Genomic DNA, 17,757 nt, shown 5'->3' with positions numbered 1-17,757 from the left:
CGTAGATGAAGATTGTTATTTTTAGCATATGGCATATCTGTGGGTCATGATTAACTTGTGTATTAAGTTTGGTGAACCTAGTATGTATAGTTCCGATGATATGCTGTGGCCAGGTAACCATCAAACACATGTTGCACCAAGTCATGTTTCCATGGAAACAACAACAAAACAAATTCTGAAAAAACTTTAAAATAGCAAAAGGCACATCAATGGGTAATGATTAACATGTGTGTGAAGTTTGGTGAACCTAGCATGTAAACTTTAAGAGATATGCTCCGGACAAAGTTTCGGGACGGAAGGACAGACAGACAGAATGAACGCTATATACCCACGTTACTTCGTAGCGGGGGTATAATTATACGAAACGAGTGTCCTTCCTATGGTATCTGACCGAGCGAAATGGTTAGTCCTTCAGATGAGTGAAGCTACATTTCTTACCACTCGTGGGCGTTCTCCACAAAGGCTGACATGGGACTGATCTGTACAGTGTAGGTATCATTGGCGGAGTACTCAAACAGACCATAGTACGGGTTGAACAGCTCCCGGGAGAGGAGGAAGAAGAACTCCCTGGAGGGACCACCATAGTCTAACCTGTGGAACAAACAACAGGGTTAGTCTTGTTGTACAGTAACTGACATCAGTAACTCTGATAAACAATTAGCATTCAGTGACAACCAATCAACCACATCACTGAACTAGACCATAGGCAGCGTTTAAAATTCCCGCCTGCTCGACCGTCCAGAACGGTCTATTTTCATCTCGGACGGTCAAATTTCAAAAGTAGCCTGTCTGGTGGTATGGTAGATATTTATTTCTCTGATCTTGATTGTGAGGCAGAAAATGCAACAGATTCCTAGTTTGTAAACCAGGCCATGTACCTTAACGTTACAATGCATGCAGTAAAGTATTCAGAAACTTTGTTGAAAACCGGACAGGCAAGTTTGTATCTGGACTGGTAATTTTTTAAAATTAATATCTGGAATCCCTAAACGGTAAGCTGGGCTTGAATATTCAGCCAAAACATTTAAGGGTTTTCATGGCATCCAGCCAAGGCATTTTTCTTGATAAATAAGTTTGCCATACCATCACATTCAATATCACACGAGTGAATAAAAAACATACCCGAATTATATTTCATGAGACCAGAAGTCTGTTTAGATTGAACATTTGCTTACAAAGACAATTCAATGGGACAGAGAGCTTTGTCCTGGTTGGCTTTATTCACCTTATTTCTGGTATTTCATTTCAACAGAACAGAAAATGGCCCAAGGTATTGATCCTAACAGAATGGACACGATACACTAGATAACAGGTGATGGCGGCTATGATATTAGGGTACACCTACAGAATACCGGACACCTACCAGCCATATTGTTTAGTGTCACGTCATCCTAACCCTTGCGTTAACCCTATCCTTAAACCTTACTCTAACCCAAACCCTAAACCTTGCCCTAACCAAAACTCCTGCGCTTTCAAATATGGTGGAAGGTATCCGGGTATTCTGTAGTCTTATCGATATTAGTTCCACTTACCCCTCTTCCCCTGCAAAGGTGATGTAGAGTTTACTCTTCTGCAGTTCCTTCTTTGGTGTGGACATGATTTTATTGAAAGCATCTTCTAACACATGGTCTCGCCGTACCGTCAACCTGCAAACACAGGAACCTTCCGTACTGCTAAATACCAACACCATTGGTCCTATGTAAACCAGACAAATGGGCTTTGGGAAAACACGACACTCAACATTTTCAAAGGCCTTTTCTGTCCCTGTAAGTCATGGACTTAGGTGTGTTCCCAGAGTGGTCTCTCTGTCTATTACATAATCACCAACTTCAGGGTCCGCTCTGGGACAAATCGTTAAGAAGGTGTGAATGTGGGGTCACGTAATGATTATCAGCCAATGTCACTTCAAGAAAATATAAACAAAGTTTCAGTTTAGCACGGTACTTGTTGAAAAGGACACTTTATTAGTTAAGCAAATTCTTTCTAAGCTAATCACAATTTCAGGTAAATTGAGAAAAAAAACATGATCTTGTGACCTTGATCTAAATCGTTTTTTTTGTTGTTGTTTAAATCCATATTTTAATAAATTAATGTTAATTTTATTTTCAGTTAGATTACTGCAGCACAGACAGCATATCAAACAGACACACATTGGTATCTACACAAGCTTCTCACAGTAATCAAACCAGAACTTACTTCAACTTCCCCGGCCCCTGCCCGAAACCTTTTGATTCCAGTTTCCTATAGAAATTCCTGAGTTTAGCTTGAAAGTCCCTCTTGTATGGTGCTGGCACTCTGGCAGGGGCTCTTTGGACTGGAAGTAAGTAATCAGTGGTGGATTATGACGACCCAATGGAAATACTATTTTGTCAAAATACAAAAATATAACCAGACTTTATTTTGACGTTTTCACATTTGTTTTGAAGTTTTGTTTAGTTTTGTCTCAGCAGAACAGCTCCAGAACAGAAAATTAATTCAGAAACTTGTTGGCCTTCATGGCATGTAATTCTTCCACTAAAATCTGGAAAAGGTCAACATTCAACAAGGATATTAGAGTGAGTTTAGTTTTACGCGGCACTCAGCAATATTCCAGCTATATGGCTGCGGTCTGTAAATAATCGAGTCTGGACCAGACAATCCAGTGAGCAACAACATGAGCATCGATCTGTGCAATTGGGAACTGATGACATGTGTCAATCAAGTCAGCAAGCCTGACCACCCGATCCCATTAGTCGCCTCTTACGACAAGCATGGGTTACTTAAGATCAATATTCTAACCCGGATCTTCACGGGTAAACAATGATATTAAAACCTGATTTGGTATGATTTTTTTTTTTACTGAAATCCTGGACTACTTTGGATTTGCACCAAACATAGATAATGACCCACATGATGATGAGATATAATATGATACAATATAAAGAACTTAGCCTTGGTTTAACGTTGAAATCGAGTGATACTTGGATCACAAATGTCTGTTTGGCCTGTCCCTACCTGGTGAGCCTTGAGGAGAGCCCTGTGTCACACCATCGTGAGCCTGTGCAAGTCTCGGCGTCACCGTCGGGGGGACGTAGGACATTATTTCATTCTCAAACACACTGAAAAGACAAAGTCATAAAACAACATATATTCCTTCTTCAAGACACATAGCATGAAGTAAGAGACATTGTAGCTTGTGTAATTCACCTTGGTTGGTTGTTGATAGGTAGATATAGTCAGTGAAAATAGCATATGATTGACATTTTCCTTTTGACCAGGGTGCCGCTGTATGAGACAATCTTAGCTCAAAGACTGCTATAAGTCTATGTTAATCTATGGGAGTCATGATCACCTTTGCGCTAAGATCGCTTTGTACAATATGGTCCTCTCATAAGTCTGTCTTAGCACAGAAAAATCGGGTTTACAGGGCAAGGGTGAAAAATAAACTCTGAAATAAGCTGGTGGACTCATTTGTCTCCCGATGGTGATGAATACGTGTGATCTCTGACAAACTATGAAACTGGAACATGAATATTCATCTTTAGAACCAAATCAGCACAAACCCAGTTCCAAGTGGTTTTGTTGAAAGAAGGAGGTGAAGTGAGGTGAAATTGGGTTTTACGTCGTGCTTGAGAATATATCACTCATATGACGACGTGCATGCGTGTGTATGTGTATGTGCGGCTGCTGGTACTAGCCCAGACTTAAGCTGGTTTTATAGTGCTAGCCCACTGAGATACCATGCCGCAGTGAAGCATGAATACCCCACTCAGACACATTATACTGACTCTGAGCCGACCAGTCCTTGTTGTACCCATTAATGCCGAGCGCCAGGCAGGGACCAACAAGTACCATATTTTAACGTGTTTTGGTATGACGCGGTCGGGGATCGAACCCGCGACCTTCCGCTCTCCAGGCGGACGCTCTAACCACTACACCACGGAGGCGGTCCAGTTAATCCTGAAGTCATTCTGGTGATATTAATCTACTAAAACTGATACAGTACAAGGCTCCAACAGAAAACAGGGCATATTCATCACATATCACATCATTACTCCAGTTTATACACCAGTTTACATTCAAATTGCATTCTCAGCTCCCTGGGAAGAATACAACCAAAGCTGCCAATATCAAACTCTCACCTAAGTAATATTGTGAGATCAATATCATTACAGAGCCTGTCAAGGGCGTCAGTGCCATGTGAGCGGATCTTATGAATCTTCTCCTTCAGCACGTTGTTGTTGGAGTACTGGGGGAACGTGTCCTTCAAGATGTCATCGATGCCTTGTTGCCGTAGAAACAGGACCACCTTCTCATTGTATGCTGAAATAAAACCAGGAATACCATTTCATAACTCCTCCCAGATTCTACTTGTGAGCTGTATCCATGACAATGATGTAATGGGGAAACATCAAAATAACCAGTTTGAGTTAATTTCCTTATTTACACCATGTCATTCACTACATGTAATTTCTCTACAATCTTGTACAATGACCTGATAAGTCAGTTGTATTAGCACAAAAAGCCATTTCCGAATGGCCAGTGAATATCTGACTCAACAGCCAAAACATCATCCAAAGTAACATCAGACTGGTTTTACATATTCAAGTGACTCATCATGCTGAAGGCAGAGTGTGAGTCCCCATATGGATACAATGTGTGAGTCATGACATTGTTTGTCTGTTGTTAAACGCCACGCTCAGCAATATTCCAGCTATATGGCGGTGGTCTGTAAATAATCGAGTCTGGACCAGACAATCCAGTGAGCAACAACATGAGCATCGATCTGTGCAATGTTGCCTCTTACAACAAGCATGGGTTACTGAAGATCAATATTCTAACCCGGATCTTCATGGGTAAACAAGGATATTAAAACCTGATTTGGTATGATTTTTTTACTGAAATCCTGGACTACTTTGGGTTTGCATATGGATACAATGTGTGAGTCATGACATTGTTTGTCTGTTGTTAAACGCCATGCTCAGCAATATTCCAGCTATATGGTAGCAGTCTGTAAATAATCTAGTCTGAATGGTCCCATTACCGATGATGAGAAGTCAGAAACCTCGTCCTGATTGGCATAATGATGTAACATCAAGTGGCAATCTCCTCAAAATATCACACATAGGGTATCGTATCATTATTTGTGTGTTGTTTAATGCCGCACTTGGCAATATTCCAGCTATATGTCTGGACCTAGATTTTCGAAGCTCTCTTATCGCTAAGATAGTCGTAAGTGCCATACATTAACATAGACTTACGACTATCTTAGCGGTAAGAGAGCTTCGAAAATCTAGGCCCAGGTCTGTAGCCAGTCGAGTCCAATGTTCAACAGCATGAGCATCAATCTCTGCGATTGGGAAGACATTTACAAGTCAGACTGTCTGACCACCTGATCCCGTTAGTCACCTCTTACGACACACATTGTTTGCTGAAGACCAATTCCTACCTGAAGACCAATTCCAACCCGTATCTTCACAGATAGGGTATCATACCAGAGTAAATAACGTGATTTTATTAAGATTGGTCCATACGTCACTGATACCATAGAATTAAACAGAACTATTCATGAAAAACACAATTATACCACAAAATCAAAAACAGACATCTAAGGGGTTAGTAGTTACTCCATATAAAACCATCCTCAATTACCCAGCGTGTGTCTCCTTTCTATTATTACATGTAACCTGGACCCATCTGCCACTGCTACTTTGTGTCAGTCTTCCTTGATTGAATATGAAATACTTGATACTCACAAAACATCTTTTCAAGCAAAATATCTATTAATTTGATTAAAAATATTGTTGAGATGCAAGTATTTGTGATGGTTAATGTACTAAGTGATATGGCAGAAATATGACAGTCCTGTTAGCCTGGACCATACAATCCAGTGAGTGAGTGAGTTCAATTTTACACTCAGCAATATTCCAGCTATATGGCGGCAGTCTGTAAATAATCGAGTCTGGACCAGATAATCCAGTGATCAACAGCATCAGCATCGATCTACACAATTGGGAACCGATGACAGGTGCACTTGGACAACAAAGTTACAGTGGCAAGAGGGTTCGAGGTATTGGTTGTAATAAAATAGAGATTTTACCCTGGATAATCAAAGATGTAGATATAAGCATGAGTACGTGACACAGACAGGGGTCACACAGCAAGCAGGCAAACGGGAAACAGTGACATTTCCCCATTTACAAAGTCATGTCTAATCAGTGAAAAGAATGAGTGGTTTTAATGGAAAATCTGGCAAGTTCATTTTGGTAAAATAGACTATCAATTCAAAATGTTGCGAAGATATTCATTTTAAAGAGATCAAGTAAGAAACGACCAGTCTTCATGTGACATTTTTTCCTGTATTTTTGTTGTCAAATCACGACAGTAGGAAAGATGGAGAAGAGAGAGGAGGAGTTTGAGCTAAATTCCCACTCACGTGTTGGTTTGCTAGCCTGCACATAGTCTGAAAACAAAAACCTTCCATCAACCATGCAGTCACACAAAACAAGGTCCTGTAATCTATCATATACTACTCAACATTTGCTAAAAATCACCTAAAATCAGTTCCTTTTGTATGGAACTCTATAAAAGCCTGTTTCATACATTTGTGACCAATGTCTAGACATTTGACAAATGACACCAATGAAAAAAGTTGCAATTTCATTCACATTTGAACTAAATTTATTCTTTTCCGCTTGATCTTATGCAAAAATTCCTACTTGTTGTCAATGGAAACTCTTGTACATTTTCAAAGGTTTTCGGGTGCAAATACAGTATTTTGATTTTGTCAATTTCCAGACATTTTCAATCCTATTATTCCTCTTTCAAAGTATCACTGAAACAGCAGAGATTCCCTAATTGATCCTCTTATGTTTTTCAAGGATTCCTTACCAAATGTTGAGTAGTATATATACTATGAACACACTTCACAAATACTGCACAAGTAAACCAAAGTGACACAATAAACTGCAGAAGTGAAATACTCCATGCATGGTGGCAAGTATAACAGAGGATATGAACCTCACACAAAACAAGTGACGAGAGTGAAAGCTCATTGTTGCATGATCTGAACGCTGACATTTTGTAATAGCTGAGTGAGATTTCAAATGAAGGCATTTTTGTGATTTGGTTATTCTCACTAACTGCCCACCAGTAAAGTATGTCAGCAGAGGATATAATGTGACTGACTGACTGACTTTGGTTTCACGCCGCTTTTAGCAATATTCCAGCAACATCACGGCGGGGGGACACCAGAAATGGGCTTCACACAATGTACACATGTGGGGATTCGAACCCGGGTCTTCGGCGTGGCGAGCCAACGCTTTAACCACTAGGCTACCCCACCGCCCCGGATATAATGTGTATGCGAGACAGTCCCCTGATACGTGTACAAGTGGAGCCTGTGAGGGACTCACTCATTTGCATGACCACAGATAGGGAAATTCCACAAGTCACTCAATATTGTCTAAAAGTATTACAATGAAACATAATTTGGTACAGTCATTGACAGTTAAAGTTAAAGGACCAGTTTAAGTTATTGCATAACATGAATGAAAACATAAAAAAAAAAATTGTCCAATTTTGACAAAAATGTGTAAAATTTAAAAACATTTGACAATTTTTTATTGTATATAGACACAAAAGTTTAACAAACTGAGGGTGGGCTCCATTCCACGAAGCAATCATAAGTCCCAAGTGAAAGTTACGATCATTGTAGTGCTCCAACAGCCTTGAGGAAAGGATCCGTGTCTCCTTCCTTATTGATTGAACAGTGTGTGACTGCCAAATCAGTGTTTCCGGTAATTTTTTCAGCCTCAAGTAAGTAAGCCTCAAATAAACCAGTCCCTTATCATTTTCACCCGTCCCCTTCATTTCCATTTTAATAAAGATAAAAACGTGACTATGAGTGTGTTTCATTTTATAATAAGAGTGAGTGAGTGAGTTTAGTTTTACGCCGCTTTGAGCAATATTCCAGCTATATCACGGCGGGGGACACCAGAAATGGGCTTCACATATTGTACCCATGTGGGGAATCGAACCCAGGTCTTCGGCGGGACAAACGGACGCTTTAACCACTACGCTACCCCACCGCCCCTTTTATAATAAGAACAAACATACTGAATTAAATTGTATTAAATTACAATCGAACATGAACTGTGAAATAACAGTACATTGTTGCATGTCAATCGTCATGCTACCGAAACTAAATCACATGTGGGGAAAATAATTTAACCAGGTAAACTATTGCCGGTTGCCAGGACTTGTTTGCCACAAATATACCTTCAACGTTTTTACTGTTAAAATACAGGCATATGCTGGTAAATGGAAACACTGACAATGACACACTGGGAACAACCTCAGAATCTTTTATGTCATTCTGTTTCCATGACGTTGTTCCCAGCACACACAGGAAGAAAATGAGGTTTTTCAAACTCCTGCACATGCAGATGAGTCCCACTCGGGATTTGAACCCACGCCTCAGAGAATCAAAAGCACAAAAAGTCAGCGATCTAACCCTCTCAGCCACCGGGCTCTTCCACTAAAATGTAAGCATGACAACGGGTAGTTTAATATAGTTCGTTTACTACCCTTAGAAGTGTACTTCGGCCACAAAGAGCCATACCCATTACAATTCTATTTACCCGTATTGGGTAGAACTGTACCCCTTGAAAAATTCACACAGTTTTACATCCAAATGACAAAAACCTCAGACCACTATCGAATGTTTCAGCAAATGAGCTTTCACTGGATCAATATGAACTCTATTAGTGAACACTAAGACCACACAACCGTACAGGAATAACATGGTTTACTTGAGTTAATGATATGCTACAGATGGTTATAACACCGTCACATCCATATTAACCGAATCTTCCCTCGCTGCAGTACAATGCATATATTCCACTGAGGTGTGCTGTACGTACAAGGCAGAAAGCAACAGATTAGAAAACTTGTCACACCTCATCACAACACTCAACAAGTAGACATGGCTAGCTTTACATCGGCAACAGTTTTTTTTTAGATTTACTTACTTACATATTTCTTTGGTTTGAGGTAAAAATAAATAGTTTCATTCATTCATTTTGGCTTAAGTAAAAATCTAACCAAACCTGAAGAGGTTTTCAATTCTTTGAAGAGAGTCGTCCTTGGGGTACATATTATGCATTTTCCAGGCTGAAAATGTCCTGTGACAGTTGTATCAATGTTTTTGAATAAAAAAATTGTACAATAAATAAAAATCTTTTTATTTATTATACGGCCCCCACCTCGTGGAGTTACCTCCCGGCGCGCATGCTTACCAACTGGGTAAGCACCTAGGCCCGTGATCATCATCATTCCTTCTGCTGAATAAATCAGTGATTAGAATTGCGCAGGCGGAGGGAGCTACCCCAAGGATCGACTCTCTTCAAAGAATTGAAAACCTCTTCAGGTTTGGTTAATTCTTTTCATAGAGATCGCCCTTGGGGTACATATTATGCATAAACACAGACTCCCAAAGACCGGAGGCCAGGGAGGAGGGAATTCTGTCAAAGCACACACAAATAGCAATCGTTAATCTGAATAATGTAACAGACGCCATAATCACTCACCTGTCACATGTCCCGCCTTGCCCCGCAGAGGCATTATGGGAGGGTAACCGACAGGAGGAAATGTACTCATAGACAACCTCGCAGGTTTAGATAAGAATTCGCGACATGGTGCGAATGTAAACAAACCCCACCCACCTTGTGGTCAATTAGAGAGCACCGTGGGGGGAAAAACGCCACGACTGACCATAGTCTCCGTAGAGGATCGAAAGGAGGTTATACACCCAGCAGCAGACATGTCAATAAAACACAATATTGAACAGCAGCGTCAACAAAACCAATGAACCAAGACTCACTCGGTCGGGGTGGCAGGACACTGTCCACCGGAGAGAACAGAACGGCCAAAGCTCGCACGATTACGAGAATGTGTATCGAGCTGACAGTGCCGAATAAACGTACTAGGCCGGTTCTGCTAGGCCGGTTCCAAATAGCGGCAGAGCAGATCTCTTCAATGGGGAGTGCCAATGCAAAAGCTTTTGACGTGGCTACTGCCCTGACCGAGTGAGCCTTCAACCCCTCAGGGGGAGGCTTGCCCTTAGCCTGATACGCAGCAGAGATGACCGAGACGAGCCAGCGAGACAAAGTCTGCTTGCTCGCCGGCACCCCAGCCTTCCCGCCACCGTAACAGCAGAACAGTTGGGTACCCGTACGGATTCCTTGTGTTCGTTTGAGATAGACCTTGAGAGTCTTACGGACATCCAACGGGTCAGTGCTCGTAGGAGAGGTCCCCGATGTGGAAGGCTGGGTAAGAGTAGGAAGTTCGATAGGAGCTGTCACATGGAAAGCGTGATCGACCTTCGGGCGGTAAGTATCCGGGAGGCGAATACTGACACGATCAGTGTGGAACACAGTCAGCGGCGGGTTGGACGACATAGCATGTAGGTCGCGAACCCTACACTCAGATGTTACCGCCACCAGAAATACAGCCTTCCAGGTTAACAACTGAATGGAAATAGCCGATAGACGTGAGAACGTAGGACCGGACAGCCAATCGAGCACAATTGACAAATCCTGGTGGGCTGGTTCGCCTGACAGCAGGTCGAACCCGATCCACGCCAGCTAAAAAGCTGCCAGACGAGAGGGTGCTGCCCCAGAAGAGCACCATCGACAGGGGTGTGAAAAGTGGAAATAGCGTGGAGTAGCCACTTAATGGTCGGGCCACCAGGCCTTCTTCCAAACGAAGCTTGCAAAACTCCAATACTGGACTAAATCCGCAGAAAAGGGATCTGCAATCCCCTATCTGAACACCAGCGGCCGCATAGCGGGACCATCTATCCTCGTGACTGAACGCTTGTCTAATCCCACCGGCCAGAATTGTGTCTGCAACTGCTGCAGGAATTCCGCGTGCTTTGAGGCTAGACCTGACAGAGGCCAAGCCACCCACTGAATCCGTGGATTGGGTTGTGGCGCGCCGTTCTGAGTGAGAATGTCCGGTCGCAAAGGTAATAGAACAGGAGGCTGAGCCAGAAACCTGAGAATTACCGGAAACCAGCTCTGTGACGGCCCAAGCGGTGCCAGTAGCACAAGCAGCCAAGCAGGCTGGGTGGACAGCTGTGAGAGGACACGGGGAATGAGTGGTAACGGCCAGAGCACTTTGCCCGTCCAATCCAGCAGGAAGGCGTCGGCAGCCAACGCCCTCGGGTCCGGTATTCGAGAGCAGAACACGGGTGTCTGATTCGTCCTGCCGGACGCAAACAGATCCACCTGGAACGACCCATACAACTGGGAGATAACTCCGAATATCTGCCGGTCGAGCATCCACTCGTGCGGGGCCAGGATCCGCCGAGAGAGAGCGTCTGCTCGCATGTTCTCCAGCCCCGGGAGATAAACAGGGAGTACCTGACAATCGCACTGGTCGCACCAGAGGAGAAAGTCCCATGTCTCCCGGAGGAGCGCTCAGGACACCGTGCCGCCTTGCTTCAGGATGTACGACATGGCCGTCTGGTTGTCCAACTGAAGACGAACCACCTGGCCCTGGACATGCTCTCGGAAGCGCTCGAAAACCAACCGCACAGCTCTCAGTTCCAACACGTTGATGTGAAGGTGGGCTTCGGCTTCGGACCAGAGGGACGCATCGAGCTGGCGTCGGGATTTCCAGGAGAAATGGAGAGATTCCCGACATTGGTCCACCACTGAAGGTGAGGAGACAACCACCCGGGGACTGTGAGACTCCGCTCCAGGTCCTCCGAGTGAGCCCACAGACTTGCCAAAGCTTGCTGTATAGGGCTCATCCTCAACCGCGCCCGCCACACTACAGAGATAGTCGCTGCCATATGGCCCAGTAGACGGAGCCAAGTCGGTGCTGGTGCCTGGGGCTGGGAGAGGAACGAAGACACCATCTCCCGTACTCTGGTGACCCAGTCAGGCGACAAGGAAACAAGATCCTTGTGAGTTTGGAACCTCGCCCCGAGAAAAACCAAGTCCTGGGTGGGTACCAGGTCGGATTTCTTGAGGTTGATGATCCACCCTGGTCGAACTAGAATGTCTATCACCTTGTGAGTAGAATCTAGGCTCGCTGGCTGTGTTAGTGCACCGAAAGCCAGTCCAGTCGCCGAGGTAAGGGTAACAACGCCTTCCTTTGCGAACGCAGCGAGGGTAGCCGGCACTAACATGAGCTTGGTGAACACCCTGGGGCAGTGGATATGCCGGCGGGGGAGCACCGTGGAATTGGTAATACATCCCGCCGTAAGAGAACCGGAAGGTACTGCTTGAACGATGGATGTATGGGCACATGCAGATATCGCATCCTTGAGGTCGATTGACGTGAGCCAATCGCCAGGCTGAACAGAGGAGATCACCGAAGCGCAGTGTCTCCATCTTGAAGGATGGAACTTCGAAAGCATGCGATTCAACCCCTTGAGGTTGAGAATGGGACGGAACCCGCCTTTCTTCGAACGAGGAAGTACGCGGAGTAAAATCCCGCCTGTTCCTCGCCCGGTGGTATGGCGCCAATAGCGGACTTGTCCAGCAAAGCCTGGACTTCGTCAAGCGCAGCATGTCCGCCCGCATCTGACATGACAGCACCGGAGGCGGCGTATGCCGGTGAAGTCTGGCGGACCTCGCCTCCACAGTGGTAGATGGCCGACACTGACGGTGGACAGCACCTGCGTTGCTTGTAGCCTTCTCCCACCGCAGGAATAGAGAGAGGCGCCTCCCACTGGGACGCTGGGTAAGAGTGCGTGAGTGGTCCCGGTAGCGGAGCTGACTGGGAGTGACACACGCCTACAGCCTGATGGGTTAACGGAGGTCGGGCAGACCTCCCGCCGCTCGCCCGAAAAGGCTGAGAGCCAATCGAAGAGGACTGCTCCTTGCCCTTACCCTTGGCGGACGGCTCCTCCGCCTACCCCTGCCGAAGCGGCCGGGCCAGCCAGCAGACTCGGGTGTAGGCTGCACCCCGGAGGAGGAAGCCGAACGGAGCACTGGGGCGAAGCCCGGGTTGCTCCAACAAGGCCTTGAGTCCTTGAAGGAGGTAGCTGCAGCGCAGCCTCCCGGATGACCTGCTGGGCCCCAGGAAACAACGCCCCTCCCAGACGGTAGGGGAGGGCCAGCAAGGTCTGCTGTGTAGCCGCCGAAAGTACCAAGACGCCGACAGCCACAGCTTGCGCATCCCCATGACTGCGCGATCATCATCACCGCCGTCGACATCGGCAGAGTCGCAACAGGTGGGCCTGCAGGTGGGAAAGTTGATGGAGGAGAACAACATGCTGAGAAACGCCTCCAGCGCGTGCCCCTCCGCCTCAGGGCCGACCTCTGAATCGAGGAGAGGTAGGCCTCGCGGACCACCACCCGCACCTGCTGCATAGCTGCCCGTAAACCTCCTCGTAGGTCCGTAAGCATGCCGCAGGGGCGCCGCGGGCAAAAGGTGGCGCCAAACGCCTTTGCCTGGCAGCCAGAGCTGCTCCGAGGAAGCCGAGCCTCCCCAGGGCTGCACGGGCGAACACACATTCGCCGCACCACTGGCACGGAAGAACAGGGAATCTTCCCCAGCTGGTACCTCCTGACAAGCTCTGGCAAGTCAAAGCGGGCGCTGACCCAGCCAAGAGGGGATCCACCACGCCCTGCACCAAGGACGGCAGAATGCGGAGCAGCGCCTGCGCGGTTGCCTAGGGGCAAACGCCGCCTGGTAAGCGGAACTCAGTCAAATCCGAAGGCTGGTAGGCACCGCTGCCTGGGGAATGTACTCGCAAAGCGAGCCGGACTTCCCTCAGAGCCGCCGAGAAACGGAAGGCACCCTCCGCTCCTCGACCTCCCCAATGTCCATGGACTTGGCGCCGGAGCCCGAAGTCCGAGGCTGGGTCTCCTTCGGAGAAGACCCCGAACCCGACTTGGTGGGCGGCCGCGCAAGACCAGACACAGAGGGAAGGGAAGAACCGGCAGCCCCTGCTTCAGTGCCCGACACCACGCCAACTCCGGGTCCCGACGCAGGAGGAAGACCAGGCAAAACTGGTACCTCCGGCCTCATGGGGCGGGACGGGCGCAGGGACCGGAACCCCAGGAATCCTCAACGGACCCTGCACCTACTCCGAGGGGGACTGGGAGCGAAGCCTCCTCTCCGGGCAGCCGAGGCGCCCAGACCCGGCCAGAGGCAACGGATCAACAGACGCCTCCAGGCCGAGGGATCGAGCCGGCTCGGCGATTCCACCCCCAGACTCTCCGGCCCCCTGCTCCGAAAGTGGGCGCAGGAACTCCTGGCGGAGACCTCCAACCGACTCGCGGAACAAGGGACTTCACCGAGTCCATGTGCTGCTGGAATAATTGCGTGATTAGAGACATGTCGAAACCGCTTAGGAGCAGTTGAAGGCTACTGACTGCGCCGATCTAGCCTTTCTGCCTTTACTTTTGGCTTTTTAGCTTTAGACAGGGGACCTGGGTCAGTTCCCTCCCGCCTCTCGTGATTTCCCGATAGAAGAGAAAGTCTGCAGCCCGCCTCTTCTGGGCTGGGGGAGAAGCCCATACATATCTCGCGACGCGTCAGGGTATGGCGCGCTTTTTCAAGGCACACTAGACACTTATCATGACGGTCTGCACGGGAATACTTTGCCCGCAGACAGTACAACCGAAAACGCCTGAAAGCAAACACGCAAGCATGTAGCTAACAGCGACCAGCAGCATAATATTCACACGCACAAAACATTGAAAATTACGCGAATGCTACCACGGGAAGAAATAGTTGGTTAAAAACGCAATATTACAACCACGTGGCACGCTAAACTTCCCGCCATGGAATAGCAACACGTGCGTAAACCACGGGAAAGTTAGCGTAAAATAAGGAATACAAAGTCACAATTATGAGACAACCGACCGCAAAGCTTTACTGTTCCTTTTCAAGGACAATATAAAGACCATACATACAGGTGGTGGTGTCCCAGACATCATTCTCTTAACTTCAAAAGAGTTCAGCTCTGCATGACACATCCGTATACAGCAGTGACAGCAGAAGGAATGATGATACTGGCCTAGGTGCTTACCCAGTTGGTGCGCATGCACAACGGGAGGTAACTCCACGAGGTGGGGGCCGTATAATAAATAAAAAGATTTTTATTTAATTGTACAATTTTTTTATTCAAAAACATTGATACAACTGTCACAGGACATTTTCAGCCTGGAAAATGCATAATATGTACCCCAAGGACGATCTCTATAAAAAAGAATTATAGTTCATTCATTCATGTTGAAGCGAAAATGAACAGCTTGAGTGTTTTTCTTGTCTCAAACTGCATAAAATAGTAAGCTTGGGACCAGAAATATTTAAATATTGAGTAGCTAGGTTTTATCATATCTTATCGGTCAAAAATAAAACATAAATACAATAAACTACAGTCAAAATGAAATGGGGCTACAAATTTTAGTTTGTTAGAACTGCAGTTCGTTTATTCTTTTCCACTAAAATATACAGCACATGGACGGGGGAAAACAACAACAGATATATATGTCAGTTACATCTGCAACAGAATGAGAAATATAAAAAATATATTTCCAATAGTTGATTTTTTCTTCAGACTAATTCAATCTGTAAACAGATAAAACAGTTTTGCCGTTTTTTCCAACTTAAAACATAAAAACACTGAATTTAATATTAGAAAATATAGCATCATGTAGCCGTTGTGAAATGGTATTGAGTATTTAATTCTCTGCAGACTGAAAATGATCCACCATCAACTTATCAACATCCTAGAAAAGACCATCTCTATCCCCAGTGTCTATATTTAGCACATACTGCGTCCTGTTCGAATACAAGAACTGATGCCTATAGTTGAAATTGTCAGTACTGAGGATTGCAAAAGAGGCACGGCTGTCTGAATCATTAACTCATCAAAACTGCCAACTCTATGTTGATGCTACTCTGACAGAAAAACACTTAAAGTTTAGAAATCAATCTAACATTGAAATACCCATCTATTTAAGCCATTAAAATTCCTGAACTGGTGCATTGGTATAATGTTTGGAAGAACATTAACACTTGAGTGAAGTGTGTCACTTGTCACCTGCAGGGAACCCATTTTTCAGGGTTAAGAAAAACATAAGTTGAAAAAAGAACAATTATAGAACTGGTAAGAACCTTGTCACCAAATACACATTTTTAGTTGAGCCTACTGTTGATGATACAGAGTTTGACGAGTGAAAGCTAGCCATGCCCACATGTCCACACAAAGAAGATGATGATAATGATGAGGAGGAAGATTACCTGTCGGGATGACGGTGTCAGCCACGGGCTGCCGGGGAGGGGGCACCGGCTGAAACACATGGAAGCAGCTCAGATGCATTTTGTCCTGGTTCATTTAGATTAGCAGCAGTAGATTTGAAAAACATATTTCAAGCAGGAACAACACTGATCCCATGAATTATTCATGATGCATTTCATGCATTTCAGACATGTCTGGAATAATTCAAGATTTGCCTGCAAGCAGGGGAATAACAGACTATGCCTCCTGTCATGGATTCACGAGTGATAGACAATCCGTAATTTCATCTCCAATAAGTATCCTTTAAAATTACCTTCTCTACTATCACTGAGAATATGTTGAAATATGAGGAGCCTATTGTTTAATCTTTGTAAAATTTTCCCAGTCAATATTCAAATTTGTTGTTTACAGAATACTGTGACAGGATGAAAGAGATTTATTGGACTTGAAAGTTTGTGTCCTGAATACGTAAAATAGAAACCAGATCCATTGGGAAGCTGAACATTTGAGTGTGTGAGTGAATTTACTTTTACGCCGCTTTTAGCAATATTTCCAGGGGACTCGAACCTGGGTCTTCAGCATGTAGAGCAAACCAGGCTATCTCACGGCCACCCTGAACATTTACTCATCAAGATTGTTATGGTTGTCTGGTAAAAATTCAGTTCTAACGTCAGATCTGATTGAAGTCATAAATGAAGATTGCCCCGATTTTAACAGGTAACTTATGAGGTAAAATTACATTTCTGCCTGTGTTGGAAACTATGCCTGGTCATACAAGTTTATGATACGATAATTATTTGCACATAGACTTATGTTCTGACTTACAGCGTCCAGTCTAAGGGGGTCATTCCTTGCAGCCCTGCTGGGTCCTCTAGCTATGGGTGTCTGCAGAAAGTCAGGGTTGATTGGAGGGATGTCTGTTGGCAGCCGTGGGTCGATGAATGTGGTTGTTCGATAGGCATGGTCAATAAAAAATGCCTACAAATAGAAATATACTACTGACAAATTTTTCTTTAGTTTATTTGATTGTTGTTTCATGTTCTAAAAAAATAATAATTCAATGTGCAACGTCATCATGTACTTTGGGAGACTGGCATACTGCACACTGTACAATACCAATAATCTGAATCACTGTCTATCAAATATTTCTTGAGTGTCAGAGAAAATGACTCACTCTCACACAGTGATATTTTGTAACGTAAGTTGTAGACAGTCCTTCTGTATGGTAATCGGTGAAGTTTGTGACCAAAAACTTAACCAAACCTGCAGAGGTTTTCAATTCTTTGAAGAGAGTCGCCCTTGGGGTACATATTATGCATTTTCCGGCTGAAAAATGTCCTGTGACAGTTGTATCAATGTTTTTTGAATAAAAAGATTGAACAATAAATAAACTCTTTTATTTATTATAATGCCCCCTACCTCACGGAGTTACCTCCCTTAGCGCATGCGCACTCAACTGGGTAGGCTCCTAGACCCGTGATCATCATTCCTTCTGCTGAATATATCAG

At 45.0% G+C, this 17,757-nt stretch overlaps 1 protein-coding gene across 1 annotated transcript in view; it reads right to left on the bottom strand.

Moving 5' to 3' along the window:
• Positions 1-17,757, bottom strand: part of LOC124261789 (E3 ubiquitin-protein ligase HECW2-like) — a 68,331-nt gene that overhangs the window by 8,528 nt on the left and 42,046 nt on the right. The window contains 8 exon segments of the mRNA XM_046696138.1: positions 439-591; positions 1,533-1,646; positions 2,197-2,314; positions 2,995-3,098; positions 4,122-4,302; positions 6,416-6,442; positions 16,252-16,300; positions 17,075-17,227. Coding sequence (XP_046552094.1) covers positions 439-591; positions 1,533-1,646; positions 2,197-2,314; positions 2,995-3,098; positions 4,122-4,302; positions 6,416-6,442; positions 16,252-16,300; positions 17,075-17,227 — 899 coding nt within the window.

This window comes from Haliotis rubra, unplaced genomic scaffold (genome assembly GCF_003918875.1).
Source record: "Haliotis rubra isolate DU_JTF1 unplaced genomic scaffold, ASM391887v1 Scf81, whole genome shotgun sequence".
Lineage (NCBI taxonomy): Eukaryota > Metazoa > Mollusca > Gastropoda > Lepetellida > Haliotidae > Haliotis > Haliotis rubra.
Note: the sequence above shows the minus strand (reverse complement) of the source record. Positions and strands in the feature narration are given on the sequence as shown.